Genomic DNA, 18,450 nt, shown 5'->3' with positions numbered 1-18,450 from the left:
TCATTGATCTTAGATTTCGTTAAAGAATATAAAATTTTCATGTTATCATACATTGAGGAAATTTAAATTTAAAATTAAATTAAAATTTATTAATTTTAAGATTAACGTAGATAAAAAATAATCACTAAATTGAAAAGGAAATACTATTCAAAGGGGAAGTTACCTGCATATTAAATGCGAATTTTATATATATTATAAAATAAAAAGGTCCGACAATATGGAATTCGACTTTATTAAAATGGACAATTGACTTTAAGTTTGTATGTTTTGTTGTTTTGGGGATGAGATGATTGGAAAGTTTAACTACCACCTTCAGAACAAATTTCATATAAGTGGAAATATTTTATTTTTATTTTTATTTTCAAGCTACCTATAAGAGCCATTAAAAGGTAAGAACTAGTCATAAGTTTTAAAGTTATTTTATATTTAAAGTGAAGATCAAATCCTCAATTATTTTTATAATATTTGAAATATAATTTTTTAGAATATAAATACTTAAATTCCAAAAATAAAGAAGCAAATAATTAAAAAAAATCCAATAACATAAATTTCAAAGTTGCGTTAAAATGGAGATTTTGATTACAACTATTATTGTTGGTGGTGAGTAAAAGTGTTCATAGGTTGAGTTTAAATATAATATTAATATATTTTATATTTGCTTAAATTTAACCCAATGAAAAATATAGGCTTAAAATTTTGTTTAAATTCACTAATATTTGTAAAAGACTAATACAAGTTCATTTTAGGTCCATTTATATTATATTTTAAATATTTTTAAAAATATTTATTTTATTTTATTTTAATATTATTAATTTTATTGACATTTTTATATAGTTATCTTAATTTTATTTTAATATTTACATTAGAATAATATTATATATTTAGTATAGGTTTTTTTAATGTGTTATAAATTATATAATATAAAATATTATAAACTTAAAATGAGCTCAAGTCTTGAATATTCAAGCTCGAGATCGGCCTATGTTCAAACAGGGCCTTTTTTTTTTACATAAGCTTATTTTTAGAGTCTAATATTTTTATTCAAACTTTCTTAAAACTTAAACGAGTCTTTAGACCTAAATCGAATACCTTGATCTATGAATAGATCTAAGTGTGAGTAACTTAACAGCAAAAAGAAAATACTTTATTTTACTGAAAAAATATAAATACATGTTCCATGAGGACTAGATTTACATATTATATTTAAAAATATAAAATACCAAATAAAAATATTTATTATAAATTAAAAAAGAAGAAAGTCAAAATAAAAATCATTGAGGTAGTGATTAAAAGTAGATTTACAAATTTGACATTTGATTCACTCTTGAAAAGCTATCAAAAAGGTTTCATCCTTTTTGTGAACTTTCTTTTTCTTAACATTTAAAGCCACTTTTCAAAACAGTGTAATAATCACCTTGCTTTTCACTAACATAATAAATGACTATGTAAAATATAGAAATTATTTTTAATTACATGGATAAATAGCATAATTCTAAGCATGTTTCCATATTATTTAATGGAAAGAAATCTAAAAGAGTTGTGCGTCATATTTTCAGAAAAATTAGAGATGAAGCAGAATCGACGTCACGATAAGGAGAAGTACAACATTATGACGGCACGATTAACGACGTCTGAATGAGATGATATGTCTCATCATAATGTGGCTGATATGTATTCAACTTAAACAGAGTTTTTCTCAGTTAAACTCTGATTATTATAGAGATATTTTAGTTATATATTCACACGAATTTTTACATATAAAAGGGCCTTAATAATACTAGAATTTACATCTTCATAACATTAAGATTAAGAGAACATATTATTTGCCGTTTTAGTTAAATTTTCTTTATCCGTGGTTTTTATCTTCTTTGAAGAAGTTTTTCACGTAAAATATTTGTATTCGATTTTTTTTACCTTTTTATATTTTGTTGTTTATACGGGTCAAGTGAAATAAGCTTGAATTTCCAAAATTTGAAAATGAAAATATAAAAAATAAACATAAATTAAAAATTCATAATTTACACCTAATAAAAGTTAACAGTTAAATTTAATTTAAAAAATTAAACCGTTACTAATTTAAGATTTAAAGTTTAAAATTCAAATAATAAATAATGAAATCAGAATACGAAAACTAAAGTTGCAACTTGCTCGCCCAATCAGCCCAATTGGCTTGACCCATTTTATTGGTTGTAAATAATGAAAATATAGAAAATTTAATTTTATATTAATATTTATATAAATTTATTCTTTTATAATAAATTTAAATAAAATAAGTCTTAAATTTTGGGCTTCAGCATAGTCCGGTCCAACCCATGACCGTGAGGGAGAATAATAGTATCACAATGTTCTACAGTAACCCGACCCGACCAGATGATCAACGGCTCTGATTCGAAGTAATAAAAGATAAGATCATATTCGGCTTGGCAGGGTTTTTCTAAAACCCCTGTGGAAGGGCGCCATTGAAGGAAAGCTACAAACTACAAAGCAAAATCTGTACATTAAATTTAAAAAGAAATCAAAAGAGAAATGCTTACCCTAAACCCTGGAGCCACTGTTCTTCAATACCCAAACAGTGTTCGCCCTAATATTTCTTTTCATTTCAACATCTTCCCGCCATTTTCAACTGTTAAATTCGCCTTACGTAGTCATTATGCTTCACCTAAGGCTTCATTTTCGATGCTAAAAGCTAAAAGAAGGGAAGAAGATATTAGTTCCCAGCCTTTCGATATAGAGATGGACGACGAATATGATGATGATAATGAAGGGTACGAGGCAAGGAGTGGATTTAGAGGGCGAGAAGAGGAGAAGAATTATGATAAAGACCCTGAATTTGCTGAGATTCTTGGGAGTTGTCTCGATGACCCAGAAAAAGCTAGGTCCAAAGTAAGTGAACAATTCGAAGTCGATTTTTGTAATTTTTTTTTGCTGACGTTTAAGGGTTTTATGTGATTGAAAATGGGTTTTAATTATTTTCGTGATTTGTATGAAGAATTTGATCGATGGAGATGATTTAATTGTTTCAGATGGAGGATAGGTTGAGGAAGAAAAGGAACAAAATTTTGCACACAAAGACTGGGTCTGGGACACCCATGAAAGTAACATTCAACAAGTGAGTTTCATTAAGAATATCGGCTTTTGCTTAATGTTTTTGATTACCCTGGCTTAGCTTTTCATTCAATATCTAGTTTATCCTCTAATACGGATTTTTGATATATAGTTTGTGCTCATTTCTTGAAATGATTTTGGATTCTGTTAATTCAATAGTATTCTAGTGGACCATTTGAGCTATAAGGAGAATAACTACTGTTTAATAATGGCACATTTGATTGCCCTTAGTTTTCATTCACCTTTTGTTTATCTTCATCTTTGGATTAAGTGATTTCGGAATGTTAAGCAATAGTAGATCATTTGAGCTATAAGGAGAATAAGTAAGGGTATAACCGAGCCGAGTCCAAATACTGGCAAGCTCAACTCAAAATTTGGAGTTCAATACTTGGCTCGATCGAATGTCTATCTTTTAAGCTCAAGATCAACTCAAGATATAATCGAGTTACTTGAGTTTGGCTCGATAATTACCGAATCGAGTTCAAGTTTTTATTATTATTTGAACTTGAGTAGCTTGCGAGTACTATTGTCTTATTTACTCTCCTAAAAATAAGTGTTTGTTTCAATCGAGACACTTTTGGTTGCCCTTAGTGTTCATTCACTTTTTTTTTTTCAATTGTATTCAGATTTGCTGTACTTACTGTACATTTCTCAAAATGATTTTGGATTTTGGACTGTTAATGCAACAGTATTATTTTTTTTTTTTTGGACGAATGCAACATTAGATCATTTGTTTCAATATAGGCACATTTGATTGCCCTTATTGTTCATTCACTTCTTGTTTATCATTGTATTCGGATTCACTGTACTTTCCACACATTTCTTGAAATGATTTCAGAATTCGGACTGTTAATACAATAGTAGATCACTTGAGCTATAAGGAGATTAAGTACTGTTTCAATAGAGGCACTTTTGATTGCCCCGATTTAGTATTCATTCACTCTTTGTTTATCCCAGTATTTAGATTTGTCTGAATTTTTGTTATTAGTTTCTCTACATTTGTTGAGATGATTTCAGAGTTCGAACTCTGTTAGTACAGTAGTAGATAATTTTATCTATAAGGAGAATAAGTACTGTTCAAATGTATTAGATTTTATCTTAACCGGGGGAGGGGGGGACCTTGTCGAGACAAAGTTTGTAATTACCGGCCGAGAGATATTGAAAGGTGTCCTTGGTAGATAAACATTTTTCAATCGCTCCTTGATCGTGGTATTTAGCTTGGTTATAGCTGGACTTATCTTCGTTATAAATTCTTTTTGTTTCCTATTGCTCAATTAGTCCGTGTTTACTCATTCTAACATCTACTAGTATTGCTTGTCCTGGTGATGGAATTTGTGGGGGTTTCATTTTGTTTATCAATTCTTTATTTGTCAACACTGGCAGATTCGATTTTTCAAACTCATACATTTGGTTTGAATTCTACAACACTCCATTGGAGAAAGATATATCCTTAATTTGCGATGTAAGTGATTTCCTTGAATCTTAAACGATATTATCTTTATAAAAAATTCAATGGCTCAAACAATCGAGTCCTTCGCAGACAATTCGATCATGGCACATCATTGGGCGGCTTGGTGGTTGCAATTCGATGAACATGCAAGTAAATTTTTTGTTTTAGATGAAGAAACTCTAATTTTAAAGTTTCGCAATGAATTTATTGTATTAGGATGGGCCATTTGTGCTTATATTCGGATTAAGCTTGCCATATTCGGCACCTTAAAGAAAATGTTTGTTGCTTGTATTATTATCTGCAGTTATCGCAATCTCCTTTGGAGAAAAGACCCAGTTACGATGCTATTCAAGGAGCAAATGTGAATCCAACTACATTTTACAACATTGGGGATCTTGAGGTTCAAGACAATTTGGCTCGTATATGGTATATGTTCTGTTTTCAAGAATTTTTATTGTCTTTCTTGTTTCTTCCGTTGTTGAGTCTGTGCAAATACTAATCTTTCATTTATTTCGGGTTTTGGGAATGGACATTTTTCGTGATTCCTGCTCGTGAATCTGATGAGAACAGGGTGGATATTGGAACTACTGAACCATTGATTCTGGATGTTCTGATAAATGCATTGACGCAAATAAGCTCCGAGTAAGTTTCTGAATATTTATTTCTTTAGAGACTAGTTTTTAGCACTTATATCCGAGTGCATTTTCAGATATTTATTTTGACCGAACATTCAAACTAAGCTTCAACCTGTGAGAATCTCGGCAAGGGAGTTTGTTAGGAATTCGGAACATATTTTGTTTCCATAACTAATGCCGATCACTAGGGTTTTTCTTATTCATCGAATTTGGTTCCTTGAAGGCTTTGACTTCACCTTTGGTCCCTGTACTATAGGGACTTGATCAAATTAGTCCAGTTACTATTAAATGGATCAATTTAGTCCCTGTTCTATTGAGAAGAATCAAATAAGGCTAAACTAGAATAGATTTAACATTTCCTATTTAAAAAATATCATTTTTTTTAAAGTTTTCATGGTGCTGGAAATGAAATATTTTGTTTGAAATTAAACTGCAATTGATAAATAACTTTCAATGCACTTTGCGTAGTAAATGTTAAATTTGTTACAATATGGACTTATTTGATTCTTTTTAATAATGTAAAATAAATTGATCCATTTAATAATAGAAGTATAAATTTGATCCAGATTCTATAATACAAGGATCCTTAAAGATCTTTTATTTCCTTCGCCCTTACCCGCGATCGGACTACGTGTACCCAACTCTAACCAGTTTAATGTTTCATTCGACAGCTACATCGGAATTAAGCAATTGGTTTTCGGTGGATCTGAACTAGAGAACTGGAAGGAGAGCTTAACAACTGAAGATGCAGGCTATAGTGTTCATAGAATTTAGCTTCCCTCGAACTTAGCATCCAACCGTTTTCGACTCGTCTTAAATGGACAAAGATTCGAAGACTTGATGCGAGAATAAGTTCAAATGTAGTATTGACCAAGTCTTAGGTTCGAATCATAACATATGCAATCGTACACCCTCCTTTGTACCAAAAAGAATATATATATGTATATATGAGAGTTGCTAATATTGTGCGTTAAACAATAATTTCTATTGTTATTTGAACTAAACCAAACCAAACCCTAACGCATGGATAAATCTATTTACAAGTTTTAAAGATGAAAATAAAATATATTGGTTGGAAAATTTAAGTATATTCTTTCAATGCGTCAAAAGCTTGAACAATGATGTGCAACTTTTATCTATCTTCACTCCCTACAACGGATTTTTAAGATATTCTTTTGTTGTTTCATTTTAAAATTCTAGTCGAACACTTTGAACTTTGGGTTTCGAGTGCCTGAGTCGAGTTCAAACTCTAGCTGGTGCTTGTTCAGCTTAGGTTGCACATTATTTTCCATACCACAACCAATATCGCAATACTACCTCTCATTGATTGTTAAAATTCTTAAAATGCCGAATAAGGAATTGACAAAAAATGGAATACACTTATAAATAGGGGTATTAATTTTTTTTATTTAGAATTAATTATAAGAAATATATAAACATTAATATTTTTTTTAATTATTTTTAAGGGTAAATTCTATCCAAGGTCACTAAATTAGTAGTAAGTTTACGTTTTGATTATTCAACTTCAAAAAGATGCAAAATTGTCACTGAACTATTTGAAAGTTTTCATTTAAGGCACGAGACTATTAAAATTGTTGTTAACTTCTCTGTTCGCATCGTTTGCATCAATTGAAAGCTTTCCTCCCCTTTTCTTCTACTGTTTAGTTTTTTTTCATGAAGCAACTTTGAATTTCACGAATTTGCGAACTAAACCTAAACAATTTTCTTCTCCAATCTTTGATACTGACTGTTAGATAAACTTGGATCTAATGTATATTTTTTTACTCAATGATGGGTACTGGTCCACCCTATCGATCATTGAATCGTCTCTTGGAGCTTGTTAGATAAACTTTAAAAAAAATTAATTGCCCAATGACTTAAATAATTACTTTAAAATAGTTTAGTGATCATTTTGTAACTTTTTGAAGTTGAATGACCAAAATATAAACTTACTAATAGTTTAGTGACCTTGGTTATAGTTTAACCTATTTTTAAACCGTAAATCAGAGCAGATGAACAGGACTAACGTGAAAAGATTAAAACTCAAATCTTCTCAAAACAAACTAGGCCGATTGGATCGAGAGAGGCCCCGACCATAGCCCAGGTTTTGGGCCTTTTGGCGGCATTATTATTTTCGCGGCGTTTTTAGCTGTTCACCGATCATCACCGAAAACTGGGGAGAGATAGAGATGGGAAGGAGGATTCTAAAAGATGCGTTGAGATCAATAGTGAATGCAGAGAAGAGAGGCAAAGCAACGGTGGAATTGAAGCCGATCTCCACCGTCATATCTTCCTTCCTCACTATAATGAAAGACCGAGGTAAGCTTTTTTTTTCTTTTTTTTTGAATTCGTTGTTATTAATCGGAATCGGTTTTTGCTTGATTTTTAATAATTATTGATTAATTCTCAACTTCGGTAGTAACACCGAAAAATTATGAAATTTATTTATTTTTCTTAAATTTGTTATTTACTGCACAGAATTATTAACTTAGTGTCATTTGATATAGATTTTATAAATTGACATTTTAGTAATTTCCATTATATAAATTTTGATATAGTTATGATTTGTGTTGTGTTCATGATATTTTTATTGAAATAATCATATTAAACAATAATCATAATATCATCTTCCCAATATATAAAATTTTAGGAAAAAAAAATGCTTATTTAGACAAATACCTGTATTTGACCATCATCTCTGATGCCGAGTATAATATTTTGCCTATTTTTTCATCAATATTATGTGGATGAAAATTCTCAGAAGTTTCGAATAGCTATGTTACTCGTGTAAGTCTTAGATATAGTTATGTGTTCAACACTGGTATATTCAAAATTTTCTGAGTTTTTTCATATATTTGAAAGGTTCTTAGAAGTTCATGTCTTCGTACCAGAATTCAAAATTCCAACTTAAATAGTTATTTTAAGAAGAATAAAGAGTTGAAAGAACATAGTTATGGACTAAGGGTCTAAGATGTTGAATGTTTAGACTTGTGGCTACTGCCTGCTACCGGACGATGGATCCGTTGCTTGTTTTTCGGTCATTAACTTGTTTGTATTTCTTCTTTTCGGAAGGATACATCAGGAACTTTGAGCTTTTCGATCCGCATAGAGTTGGGAAGATCACAGTTGAACTACAAGGCAGGGTAAACGATTGCCGAGCACTCACTTACCGGCAGGACATCAAAGCGAAGGATATCCAGAAGTACACAACATTTAAACTTCCAACTCAGCAGGTATGCCCATTCATCGCCTATTATATAGAAGGTGCTGGCCGGCTTGGTATAGGATATGCAAATGTACCCGGTTATGTCTATAGAATTCTTCCCAAACTTATGTTGTTTTTCAATAATCTTTATTCCATGCAGTGGGGTTATGTTGTGATTTCAACTCCCGATGGTATTTTGGATCACGAAGAAGCCATTAGAAGGAATGTGGGTGGGCAGGTTCTTGGTTATTTTCATTAGACTTCATTTTTTATGCGCACTTTCAGATAGAAAAAGGGGAAGAATAGTTGTTCAGGGTCGGGTTTATCCAATAACTATCCGAAGTTTTCATTGAATATCGATCACTAGAACATAGCATAAGCAATGTTCGGAATCAATATTTTTTTTATAACAATCTAGTATTCTTTATTGTGTGCTTTGATTTATTATTGCAAGATCATAGTAATGAAACTGCAGGATAGTTTTCTTAGAAGAAAACATCAACGAATTCGCCTGCAGATGGTCAACCCATCACCTGACGGAGCGAGAGCGATTTCGATGCGTTGATCGATTGAAACTGAGTTGTTAAACTCTATGATTGACCTCCTCGATTCCTTTCTATCTTCTGAAACCGCCTCTTCTGGTTGAGCCACCGTGCCTCCCCAAAGCGTGTTGTCAAAGATGATCAATCCGCCAACTTTCACCAGTTTCAGAAGCCTCTCGTAGTAATTCAGGTAATTTTCTTTATCCGCATCGACAAATGCAAAATCAAAACTCCCTTCATTATCTTTCTGCAGAAATGAAACAAATGAAGACGAGTTCAATTGATTGAACTTGAAGAATCCGTAAAAAAAAAAAAAAAAAACAGAAATGGAGATAAAAAATAAAACCCGGGTATTTAGTGCTTAAATTTTGAAGAAGTATGTCCAGAACTGGTAAAGCTTGGGATTCAATGAAGTTGATTTTGTGTTCCACACCTGCTTTTTGGATAATGGGAAGGCCTATCTCATATGTTTCCTTGTTTGGATCTATGGCTATAATCTGCAAATATGAGTTTTATAAATGAACAAAGTAGATTATGGTAAATAAACTTGAGAAATATTCCAACTTTTGGTCTATGTATATATATGTTTGTGTATGGGGGTGTGTGTGTGTGTTTTGAGGGAATAAAGCCTTTTTTGGAAGAAGTTTGCTTAATGTCATCCATTCATTCAGAGCTGGCGGAACCCTCATCATGTTTCGTATGTCATTGGTGGGGGGTTTTATCTCATGACTCAACCGAGAGCTCTAATGTTTGAAGAGATGCTAGTGATAGGTTCAAAGAACAAGAGCGCCTTGTTGGATGCTTAAACAGGGAAATAATGCTCAATTGTGCATGGTCTAATTCGAGCCCATACCCTAAAGCTTATAGTTTTTTTCTTGCCCAAGTGGTAGTATAGTTTCTGACTTAGTGCCTTGTATGCTATAGTGCATGGCCTCAAATCCCACTAAGTGCAAATATTAGATTTTTTTGCGCATGGTTTGCCTTTTAAAACACTTGACAAGACGCTTTAGCTTTGTGAACTTGTCATTGATGCTTTTTTTAGGTATTCAAGCTCTCAATAGAGTTGGAGGACAAAACTCACCATTGAGGACGATATCGATCTATTGAGGAGTCTGTTGGGAGTTTGATATTTTTCATACTTAACTCAGTTCCCTCGACAAAGAAAATATTTTATTGAATTATATTTTGAAAAAGAAATTATTTGATTTTAAACAATTTTCACTAATTGAAAAATATTTTTATATCATTAAAAGATCAATAAAATTTATGTTTCGTTCGTTTCTAAAAATCAATAAAATTTTCGTTTCTAAAAATTATTAAATTTTTTTATTTATTTAAACTTATGAATCGAAAACCGATGGGAATAAATACCATAGCATCATGAGGGATTGAAAGAGCAGTGAGGAGAAGAGAATAGCCAGTGTAAACACCAATTTCAATTGTCTTCTTTGCATTAATTAGCTTAAGTAACATCCCTATTAGTTGACCTGAATCTGGTGCCGTGCTCATTAATTTCCTGCTTAAATCGAGTTAGAAGAGAGTAATCAGTCCGTTGAATTAAAAAATCAATCTGATCTATAAATTTTACATTTTAATCTATTAATTGATTGGTTTAAGTAATCGAATTAACATCGATTGACGTTAAGTCGATTTTTGTTTTTCATTTTAGTCACAAATTAAATGAAATCAAAGACACTGTTACCCTGGATGCCTTGCAGTAACTTCTCGGAGCTCCTTTAGAGGTGTTGGTTCCCTAGGGTAGACGTTGGTCTTCAAGATATACTGTTTCAAAACTTGTCCAGTTTATAAAAAAAAAAAATCCGAACCATAATCAATATTTTGTTCAAATTATTCATTTTATATTAAATTTATTATTTTTAAGTTAGAAAAAATCTTAAAAATTTATTATTAAAGAAAGTTGGTTATTTTAGAAAAAGTTCTTTAAAGTGTCGTCTTTTCTAAATTGTTGGACCCTTCAATAAGTTGGTATTGTTTTGATTGTAGTTTTGTCGCCCAATTTCAAAAAGAACTTGAGTGCTTGAGGCAATGAGTTCAACCAAATAGGAATACCTTGTCAAGACAGATCTTGCTTGACATTTATATTTGGAAGGATTTGAGCTTCTGCCCTACAACATATAAGGTTCGTGCGTGTCGCAATGCTTAAAATAATTTTAAATTTTGGTAGGCAGCATAGTTGATAAATGTCTTATATGCTGTAAGAGACAAACCCGATCAAAGACAACATTGACTCATTAAAAGTTGATAAACTTTGGATGAGCGAAGCATAGTTTTCTCATAAAAGTCAACCGTCCCTTCACGTTTATATAATTTAGTTTTAATTTTTACTTCTAAATTTTATTATATATGTTGAGATACGTACATTTAATCTACACATTTATTTTAAAGTTAAAATCAATAATACATATTTTAATAAAAATATTTATTATATATAAAAAATTTAATTAATCGGCCAATTGAAGGTATTGCTAATAGCCTCCAATGTATAATTTCTAACTCTAAATTACAATATATTTAGTAAAAGGAAAAAATAATGAAAAATAAAATACCTTAGTTAACTCAAAACTCTGCAATAACCCTTCATGGAGAAATGATTCGGCTGTTGTAAATTCCATACTCTTCAAATATATGCTTGAGAAACAAATAATGCAAAACCCGGTTGAAATACATATATATATATATATATATATATATATATATATGTGTGTGTGTATATTATGAATTAAGTTCACACCAAGTTGATGCATGTCTTTTAATAATCCATATTAGTCGTGTACTACTGATTTAAATGATATAATTTAATCCTTAAGTTTAATAAATTTTTAGTTTTGATTTATATAATGATTGTGATATTATAAGATTGTACCATATTATTATCAAATTAAAAAAAAAGTTATTTTCTTTTAGATGATGGTATGGCACAATATAATATTAACATGGATAAAATTTTGAGAAAAGCTGCTAAGCATAAGTAAAAAATTCAATGACTAAATTAGGTAAATATGCCACATTCAGGGTAAAATGCTATTTTATCTGAACTTATATTATTAAATATATCAAAATTTTGAAACTGGAGTTTAACTTCAATATTTAATTTGGTACCTGGTGCCATTTGATTAGGATATTAGATTAAACACGAAACTAAACTCAAAAATTAAATAAAATATATACCCTAATTTTAAATACAAATATGATTTATGAAGCTAAGCTTATTAATTATTTACTAAACGTTTCGTATTTGTATTGTGTCGAAATTTATTAGGAATTTCAGGAACTCACAAGCTTTACATTCTGCTTAATTATTTAATTAATAAATAAAGCAAAAAAAATATATATATTATTTTACAAATTAGAGAGATATTTTATTTTTCATTCTAAATAAAAATTTCACTGACTATAGATAAAATAATTTATATTTGTAGTTTATACAGAAAAAAAAAAAGGATTCACAACATCCACATTATCCTCACAAGACAATAATACAAAAGCTACAACATAATCCAACAGCAGCCTCCAAGTGAATACATAATCATGTTAGGTTAATCCTTCGGCTGCGGCACTCACTGAAACATAAAAAACGGTGACTCTCGATCGATCAATGCTCGGGCCAACCTGCCTCGACCTATCAGTGCTGCCAACACCTTCCATTTCCCTTGACTGTTCTCCGGCAGGATGAACCATTGCGGGTTGGTGGTCCACAAATGGATGTACCCGTACTGTCATTGTTCGAGATTCGTGGAGTAAAATCATTGCTGCTGCTGCGGCTGCCACTATATTTTAAGTGCTGCCAACACCTTCCATTTCCATTAACTGTTCTCTTGCAGGGAGTACCATTGCAGGTAGGTACTCTACAAATGGGTGTACTACAATTGTTGCTGATGCTGTTCAGCTCTTATGAGCTTTTGTTCAACCCTTATTTGTTTCTATTTAGTATTTATGTGCTTTTGTGCAGTCTTTGGGTTTCTGAATACGATGTACTTATATCCATAAGCCGTTCCCTGATTTGGTAAGATTTGATAAGTGACATATGAAACTAATGTTTGAAGACTTAATGTTATTATTGCTGCTGATCTGATATAAGTGTATTCATCGATCGAAGTTGTGATGAGTAATAAACTCAAGTGTGATATGTTGATAAAATAAGGTTATCAATGTTGAATTTATATGAAATATGTTCAAGTATGCTAACAAGTGTTGTTGTTGATGTTTAGATAAGTGCCAAGTTACTGGTTAATTGGTAATATGTTTATTTATATGATATATTGAAAGGGTAAATGCTCAAATGAAAATGTACTTGTGCTCATGAAAGAGTGATAAGTTTTAAGTTATGCAATTTCTTATAAAATGAGTTATCATGTGATTAATTCGAAAAAGGTCTATGCTTAAATGCACTAGCTTATAGCTATGGTTGAATGATATGCTTATGACTGGTGTGTGATGCATATGGAATAAGTGTGGAAAGTAAAGAAATGCAAATGAAAATAAAGAAATTTTGAAGAGTCAAAGTTATTTAAATCCTACTAAATTTGGGATAATATGTATAAGTGATGTTGTGGATTTATCCACCTTGTGAGTGAATGAATATAACTTCATGAGTATTGCAATATTAATTTTAAATTATTTTTGATATGTATAAATTTCATATTTGAAATGAATTGATATGATTAAAGATTACACGAACTTACTAAGTATTCATTGCTTATGTGTTTATTTTATCTACCTTAGAGATTATCAGAAGCTCAATCGAGTTAGAAGCTTGACGGAGTTATATCACACTATCCATCAGTATTATTAGTAATTTTGGATTATTTGATTCTAGTTATAATGGCATATATAGGTTATCTTGGCCAATGTTGGCTTATAAATGCTCTGTTGCATTTAGCCATTGAGATGGCTAGTGATGGACATATTTTGAGGTGCATATAGTATAATGTAGGATGTGAGTGTCTGGTATGGTTGAATGATGATAATCTTATAGGTATGTTAATACTTAGTACAAATAGACATATAAGTGATTTCGGTCAATTTGATAAGTTTGAATACTAGAACATATGTGATGATAATACATGCATAAAACTTGGTTTTAGCTTGATTTGAATGCTATGATATAGGCTGTTTATGTGTAAAAGTGTTGAGTTAGGTTGATGACAAATGGGGTGAGAAATGTGGCTTGGAAAATAGCATATTTTCATCCACACAGGCAGAGACACGGGAGTGTGTCTCAGTCGTGTGTGACATAAGGCTTGGCCACACGGGCGTGTATCCCCTGCACCTTGGCGAAATTTTAATATTTTTCGAAAATTTTTCTAAGTTTCCGATTTAATACCGATTTGTTTCTAATGCTCAATTTGGGCCTCGAGGGCTCGTTTAAGTGATAATATGTATAATCTTGATTGGTTCTTGACATAAATGACATATGATATGAAATGTTTACATTTTCTGTTTGTTTGATTTATAAATTTCGATAATGCTCCGTAATCTTGTTCCGGCAACAAGTTCAAGTTAGGGGTGTTACAGGCTTTCTTTGGGCCAGTACCCTTACCGATTTCGAGTTAATTGGTCTAGTTCAAGTTTTTATGAATTTTTTTTATAATTTTTATAAGTTTATATCAATTTTAATATTTTTTCATATTTTTTACAATTTTTATTATTTTTAAGTAATATGTTTTAATTTAAATATTGTAAAATTTTATTACTTTTATAATTTTTATAATTTATTAGAATTTATTATATTTTTATAATATTTATAAGTTTTATAATTTTTTAATAAATTTAATAACTTTACATCAATTTTAATATTTAATATTTTTATAATTTGTTTTGATTTTTCTGATTTTATCTTATAATTTTTTCTGATTTTTAATATTTTTATGAAAAATATTAATTAAACTAGAAACTATCACATACAACCATCTAATTGGTTTGTTAATTTATTTTAACGGTCAATGTAATCAATGATGAAACTTAAATTGATTGATTATTTCAGTTAACATCAAGAACTTAATTAGATACTGAATTTAATACATGGACTTAACTAATCTTTTGTATTTTCTTAAAGGGTTTTTTGACATATAAGCCTATTATATATATTATATTATATTATAAATTGTGACATAATTGTGTCCCGTCTAAAATTATCATTTTTTTTATAGAATAATCAATATATATACCATGAAAATTAGTTAATTAACTCTATATTACAAAAATACCTTCCTCAATATTCCATTACAAATACTAAGCTTCACTTCACTATAAATACAATAACTTTATTTTTGTAATTTACATAATATTCACAACAATCACACATCCAAACACAACAACAACATCTAGATTATCCTCACATGACAATAATACAAAAGCTACAACATAATCCAACAGCAGCCTCCAAGTGAATACATAATCATGTTATTCTTAAGTTAATCCTTCGGCTCCGGCACTCACTGGAACATAAAAAACGGTGACTCTTGATCGATCAATGCTCGGGCTAACCTGCCTCGATCTATCAGTGCTGCCAACACGTTCCATTTCCCTTGACTGTTCTCCGGCAGAACGAACCATTGCGGGTTGGTGCTCCACAAATGGATGTACCCGTACTGTCATAGTTCGAGATTCGCGGAATAAAATAATTGCTGCTGCTGTGGCTGCCACTATATTTTAAGTGCTGCCAACACCTTCCATTTCCATTAACTGTTCTCTTGCAGGGAGTACCATTGCAGGTAAGTACTCCACAGATGGGTGTACTACAATTGTTGCTGTTGAGACTTGAATTCGAGTCTTTTTCATCAGAATATGGATTGGAAATAGCATATGGCATTGTTTCATAACTTGTTATCTCGGAACCGGAGCTATAAATTCTCCTCCCTTTATGCAAATCACATCTTTTTCTCCCGGAAACGGGTTGCCTTCTACAAAGAGAACCATCATCCATGGCAACACCACAAATAGGACTGCAATGCTCGATTTCGGGATAGTCCTCTTTATGCGGTTGTGATTTCATACTCGAACTCGTGGAAGCCCCTGTAGTTTTCTTTCCCTTGTGTTCAGCGCATCGTTTTCTTCCTTCAACCGGTGGCCTTTTACAAATCGAACCATCGTCTAAAACCACCCCACAAGAGAAGGTTTCGTTCTTGTCGGAGCCACCGTGATTCGAAACTAACCGAGGCCGGGATCTGCTGAAGTTGAAAACTTGAGGCAGAAAGTTGAGGTTCTCTCCATTTTTGTATTTGCCGAACTCACTGTCGTCCGAAACTAGCTTGCTTGCTTTGATTTTGATGCCTACTTGCTTTTGATTTAATTTCTTAGGATTTGATGCATGCTTATTTAGTTTTTGAAGGATATCATCATAACGACGTATACCGTTCGAGCCTTTATTCCATGCATAATCATAAGTACCGAGAAGCTGAGCTTCGGTTCTCAGAGCATCTGCCTTGTTTTCCCTCTATTTAACATGGGAAAGTAAAATAACATTAGGAATTAGATCAAAAACCAAAATTTGGATACAAGGATGAACATGTAATAAGAACATTGATGAAAAGTGCATTTTCAAAGCTTCTTGGCCTTCAAAAATCATATCATCTGCAATTCATGCAAGACTAAGAACTTATAGCAGTATAAAGAATATATATATATACACACACACATACACTCTTGTCCAACACACGATATAAAAATATGACCTCTAAAAATTCTTTAAATACATGAAAAAACTTAAAAAAAAGACTTATCATATTCGTGAGGGATACATATCCATATCCAACACTCACACCTAAGTCTGAATAACATAGGTTCTTGGTACACATTTTTTCCTATGATCCTTATCATTTTTACCTCCAAAGCATAAAAATCATAGTTGTAACAACGGATCAAATCCTATTTTTATTTAATTTATAAGTAATTTTAATTTTTATGATAAAAAAATATTTTATATTTAAATAATAAAATAATTTAAAAATTTATAAACATTATGTAAGTGTTTTTGATTATTTTATTTACTTAATTTAAAAGGTTATTTATGAAATATTTTTTTGAAATTCTATCAAATAATGTCTAAATGCAATAAAACAAAGCTTGCCAAAATAAATCCAAAAATTCAAAATAAAAATCAAATCTAGCTATGATGGTTATTTAAAAATTTAAGAAAAACTCGACTAAATCGAACTCGATACTACATAGAGATGTATATACATAGTTTTTGAAACTGGTCAAACTTGATCTAAGTTCGATTTAATAAATTATTATAAAAATTAAAAAAAATTAAAAAATATAAAATCAACGGATTTTTAAACCTCTTTTTCCGAACTACTATATCAACGGATTTTCAATCTTACCGGGTAATCCTGTACAGTTCCAAAAACGGACACCAATAAAGTTGGAAAGTAGAAAAACATATACTCACAGGAACCCATCTGTAGACAATAGAGCAACCTCTTGCAAAAATATCAAACAAAGGACATCCTTCATCTTTTCTACAGAGATGAGTACCATCACGGCCATATTGTTGGAGTCTTGCTCTAATATTTTCAGCCGCCCCAACATAAACCACCAAATCAGGTTCAAGCTTGCCATGGCGGTCCCTACTCGGCAGTTTACACACCGCAAGCTCATAGGTTCCTGGACCTGAACTTTTCGGAAGATTGTCAGACCTGTATCTGGTCACCGCTCCTCCTTTCCCATTTTCCCAGTCATGAGGACAAATAAGAAGCTAAACAAATTAAAAAACCAAAAAGACCAAGACCAGGTTAAGGTTTATAAATCAAATTTAAACTGGGTATAGATGATTTTTTCAGCAAAATCAAAAGCAAGATTAAAGTTGGATTAAGGCAGATTAAAAAACCTTCCATTTGGAGAAGTCGGAATCGTGGTCGGTCTTCTTGTGATCTTCTCTTTTCAATCTGTCGACGTGAACGGCCAATAATTCTATTGGAATCTCTTCTTCTTCGACTATAAGCACCATTATGCAATTGTCTGTGACTGCACCACTTTGTGGAAGGGCATTTCTTATTTATAATAAGGTTGAAATTGCCTTCTTTCTTTTTAATTTTATTTATTTTTTACTTTAGACTTAATTCCTTTTATTTTATTATTTTAATACTTAAATTTTAAAATTTTCAAAATAAAAATTCACGTATATCTCATAACAAATTAAAATTTAATAAAAATATTAAAAATTTTAATAAATTTTAAAAATTCATCCATATTATCAATGAAATATGTATAAATTATCATAACAATGTCATTATTTTTAACAACTATATATTTAAATTAAAACAGTTCAACTAAATTTTATAGATTAAATGACAATAAAAACTTTAAAACCTAAATTTAACATCTTACCTTTATTTTTTGTCCATGCCTTCATCTTTTACCAGTGAAATATCTGAATCCTTAATACTTAAGTTACAAGTAGTATGCAGACAGCCACATCATTAAAGTGATAAAATTATTTGTACGTTGATGATATGATAGATCTAAGACTCGTGTCATGATGTGATTCAA

General features: G+C 30.9%; 4 protein-coding genes across 4 annotated transcripts; 2 read left to right on the top strand and 2 right to left on the bottom strand.

The window, feature by feature from the left end:
• The first annotated feature begins 2,387 nt into the window (after positions 1-2,387).
• Positions 2,388-6,270, top strand: LOC108468103 (uncharacterized). Its single transcript, XM_017768961.2, has 7 exons — positions 2,388-2,883; positions 3,024-3,109; positions 4,489-4,567; positions 4,646-4,705; positions 4,860-4,981; positions 5,126-5,197; positions 5,862-6,270. Exons 1-7 carry the CDS (start codon positions 2,527-2,529, stop codon positions 5,962-5,964), a joined length of 879 nt encoding a protein of 292 aa, XP_017624450.1. The 5' UTR covers positions 2,388-2,526; the 3' UTR covers positions 5,965-6,270.
• A 931-nt stretch (positions 6,271-7,201) lies between these two features.
• On the top strand, positions 7,202-8,822 carry LOC108468139 (40S ribosomal protein S15a-5). Its single transcript, XM_017769003.2, has 3 exons — positions 7,202-7,509; positions 8,263-8,423; positions 8,556-8,822. Exons 1-3 carry the CDS (start codon positions 7,380-7,382, stop codon positions 8,652-8,654), a joined length of 390 nt encoding a protein of 129 aa, XP_017624492.1. The 5' UTR covers positions 7,202-7,379; the 3' UTR covers positions 8,655-8,822.
• On the bottom strand, positions 8,816-12,678 carry LOC108468366 (probable caffeoyl-CoA O-methyltransferase At4g26220). The gene is made up of 6 exons (XM_017769254.2): positions 12,568-12,678; positions 11,505-11,573; positions 10,640-10,719; positions 10,309-10,453; positions 9,284-9,434; positions 8,816-9,180 (listed from the first exon to the last, which is right to left on the bottom strand). The coding sequence occupies exons 1-6, from the start codon at positions 12,676-12,678 to the stop codon at positions 8,894-8,896; spliced, it is 843 nt and encodes a 280-aa protein (XP_017624743.1). The 3' UTR covers positions 8,816-8,893.
• Positions 12,679-15,133: 2,455 nt separating this feature from the next.
• On the bottom strand, positions 15,134-17,978 carry LOC108467453 (protein EFFECTOR OF TRANSCRIPTION 2-like). Its single transcript, XM_017768067.2, has 3 exons — positions 17,789-17,978; positions 17,351-17,656; positions 15,134-16,393 (listed from the first exon to the last, which is right to left on the bottom strand). Exons 1-3 carry the CDS (start codon positions 17,906-17,908, stop codon positions 15,458-15,460), a joined length of 1,362 nt encoding a protein of 453 aa, XP_017623556.1. The 5' UTR covers positions 17,909-17,978; the 3' UTR covers positions 15,134-15,457.
• Positions 17,979-18,450: the final 472 nt, after the last annotated feature.

This window comes from Gossypium arboreum, chromosome 8 (assembly GCF_025698485.1).
Source record: "Gossypium arboreum isolate Shixiya-1 chromosome 8, ASM2569848v2, whole genome shotgun sequence".
In the NCBI taxonomy this organism is placed as follows: Eukaryota; Viridiplantae; Streptophyta; class Magnoliopsida; order Malvales; family Malvaceae; genus Gossypium; species Gossypium arboreum.
The sequence above is the reverse complement of the archived record's forward strand: the minus strand, read 5'-3'. Positions and strand labels throughout refer to the sequence as shown.

What these genes read in the sequence shown, in the direction of transcription:
- LOC108468103 (XM_017768961.2), top strand. Translation starts at nt 2,527, where the DNA reads ATGCTTACCCTAAACCCTGGAGCCACTGTTCTTCAATACCCAAACAGT. An exon ending in ATATATCCTTAATTTGCGAT is followed by an intron (nt 4,568 to 4,645) that starts GTAAGTGATTTC and finishes AGTCCTTCGCAG; the next exon opens with ACAATTCGATCATGGCACAT. An exon ending in GCAATTCGATGAACATGCAA is followed by an intron (nt 4,706 to 4,859) that starts GTAAATTTTTTG and finishes TATTATCTGCAG; the next exon opens with TTATCGCAATCTCCTTTGGA.
- LOC108468139 (XM_017769003.2), top strand. Translation starts at nt 7,380, where the DNA reads ATGGGAAGGAGGATTCTAAAAGATGCGTTGAGATCAATAGTGAATGCA. An exon ending in CACTATAATGAAAGACCGAG is followed by an intron (nt 7,510 to 8,262) that starts GTAAGCTTTTTT and finishes TCTTTTCGGAAG; the next exon opens with GATACATCAGGAACTTTGAG. An exon ending in TTAAACTTCCAACTCAGCAG is followed by an intron (nt 8,424 to 8,555) that starts GTATGCCCATTC and finishes TATTCCATGCAG; the next exon opens with TGGGGTTATGTTGTGATTTC.
- LOC108468366 (XM_017769254.2), bottom strand. Translation starts at nt 12,678, where the DNA reads ATGACAGTACGGGTACATCCATTTGTGGACCACCAACCCGCAATGGTT. An exon ending in GTTACTGCAAGGCATCCAGG is followed by an intron (nt 10,454 to 10,639) that starts GTAACAGTGTCT and finishes CGATTTAAGCAG; the next exon opens with GAAATTAATGAGCACGGCAC. An exon ending in TTTAAGCACTAAATACCCGG is followed by an intron (nt 9,181 to 9,283) that starts GTTTTATTTTTT and finishes TTCTGCAGAAAG; the next exon opens with ATAATGAAGGGAGTTTTGAT.
- LOC108467453 (XM_017768067.2), bottom strand. Translation starts at nt 17,908, where the DNA reads ATGGTGCTTATAGTCGAAGAAGAAGAGATTCCAATAGAATTATTGGCC. An exon ending in CCGACTTCTCCAAATGGAAG is followed by an intron (nt 17,657 to 17,788) that starts GTTTTTTAATCT and finishes TAATTTGTTTAG; the next exon opens with CTTCTTATTTGTCCTCATGA. An exon ending in TTGTCTACAGATGGGTTCCT is followed by an intron (nt 16,394 to 17,350) that starts GTGAGTATATGT and finishes CATGTTAAATAG; the next exon opens with AGGGAAAACAAGGCAGATGC.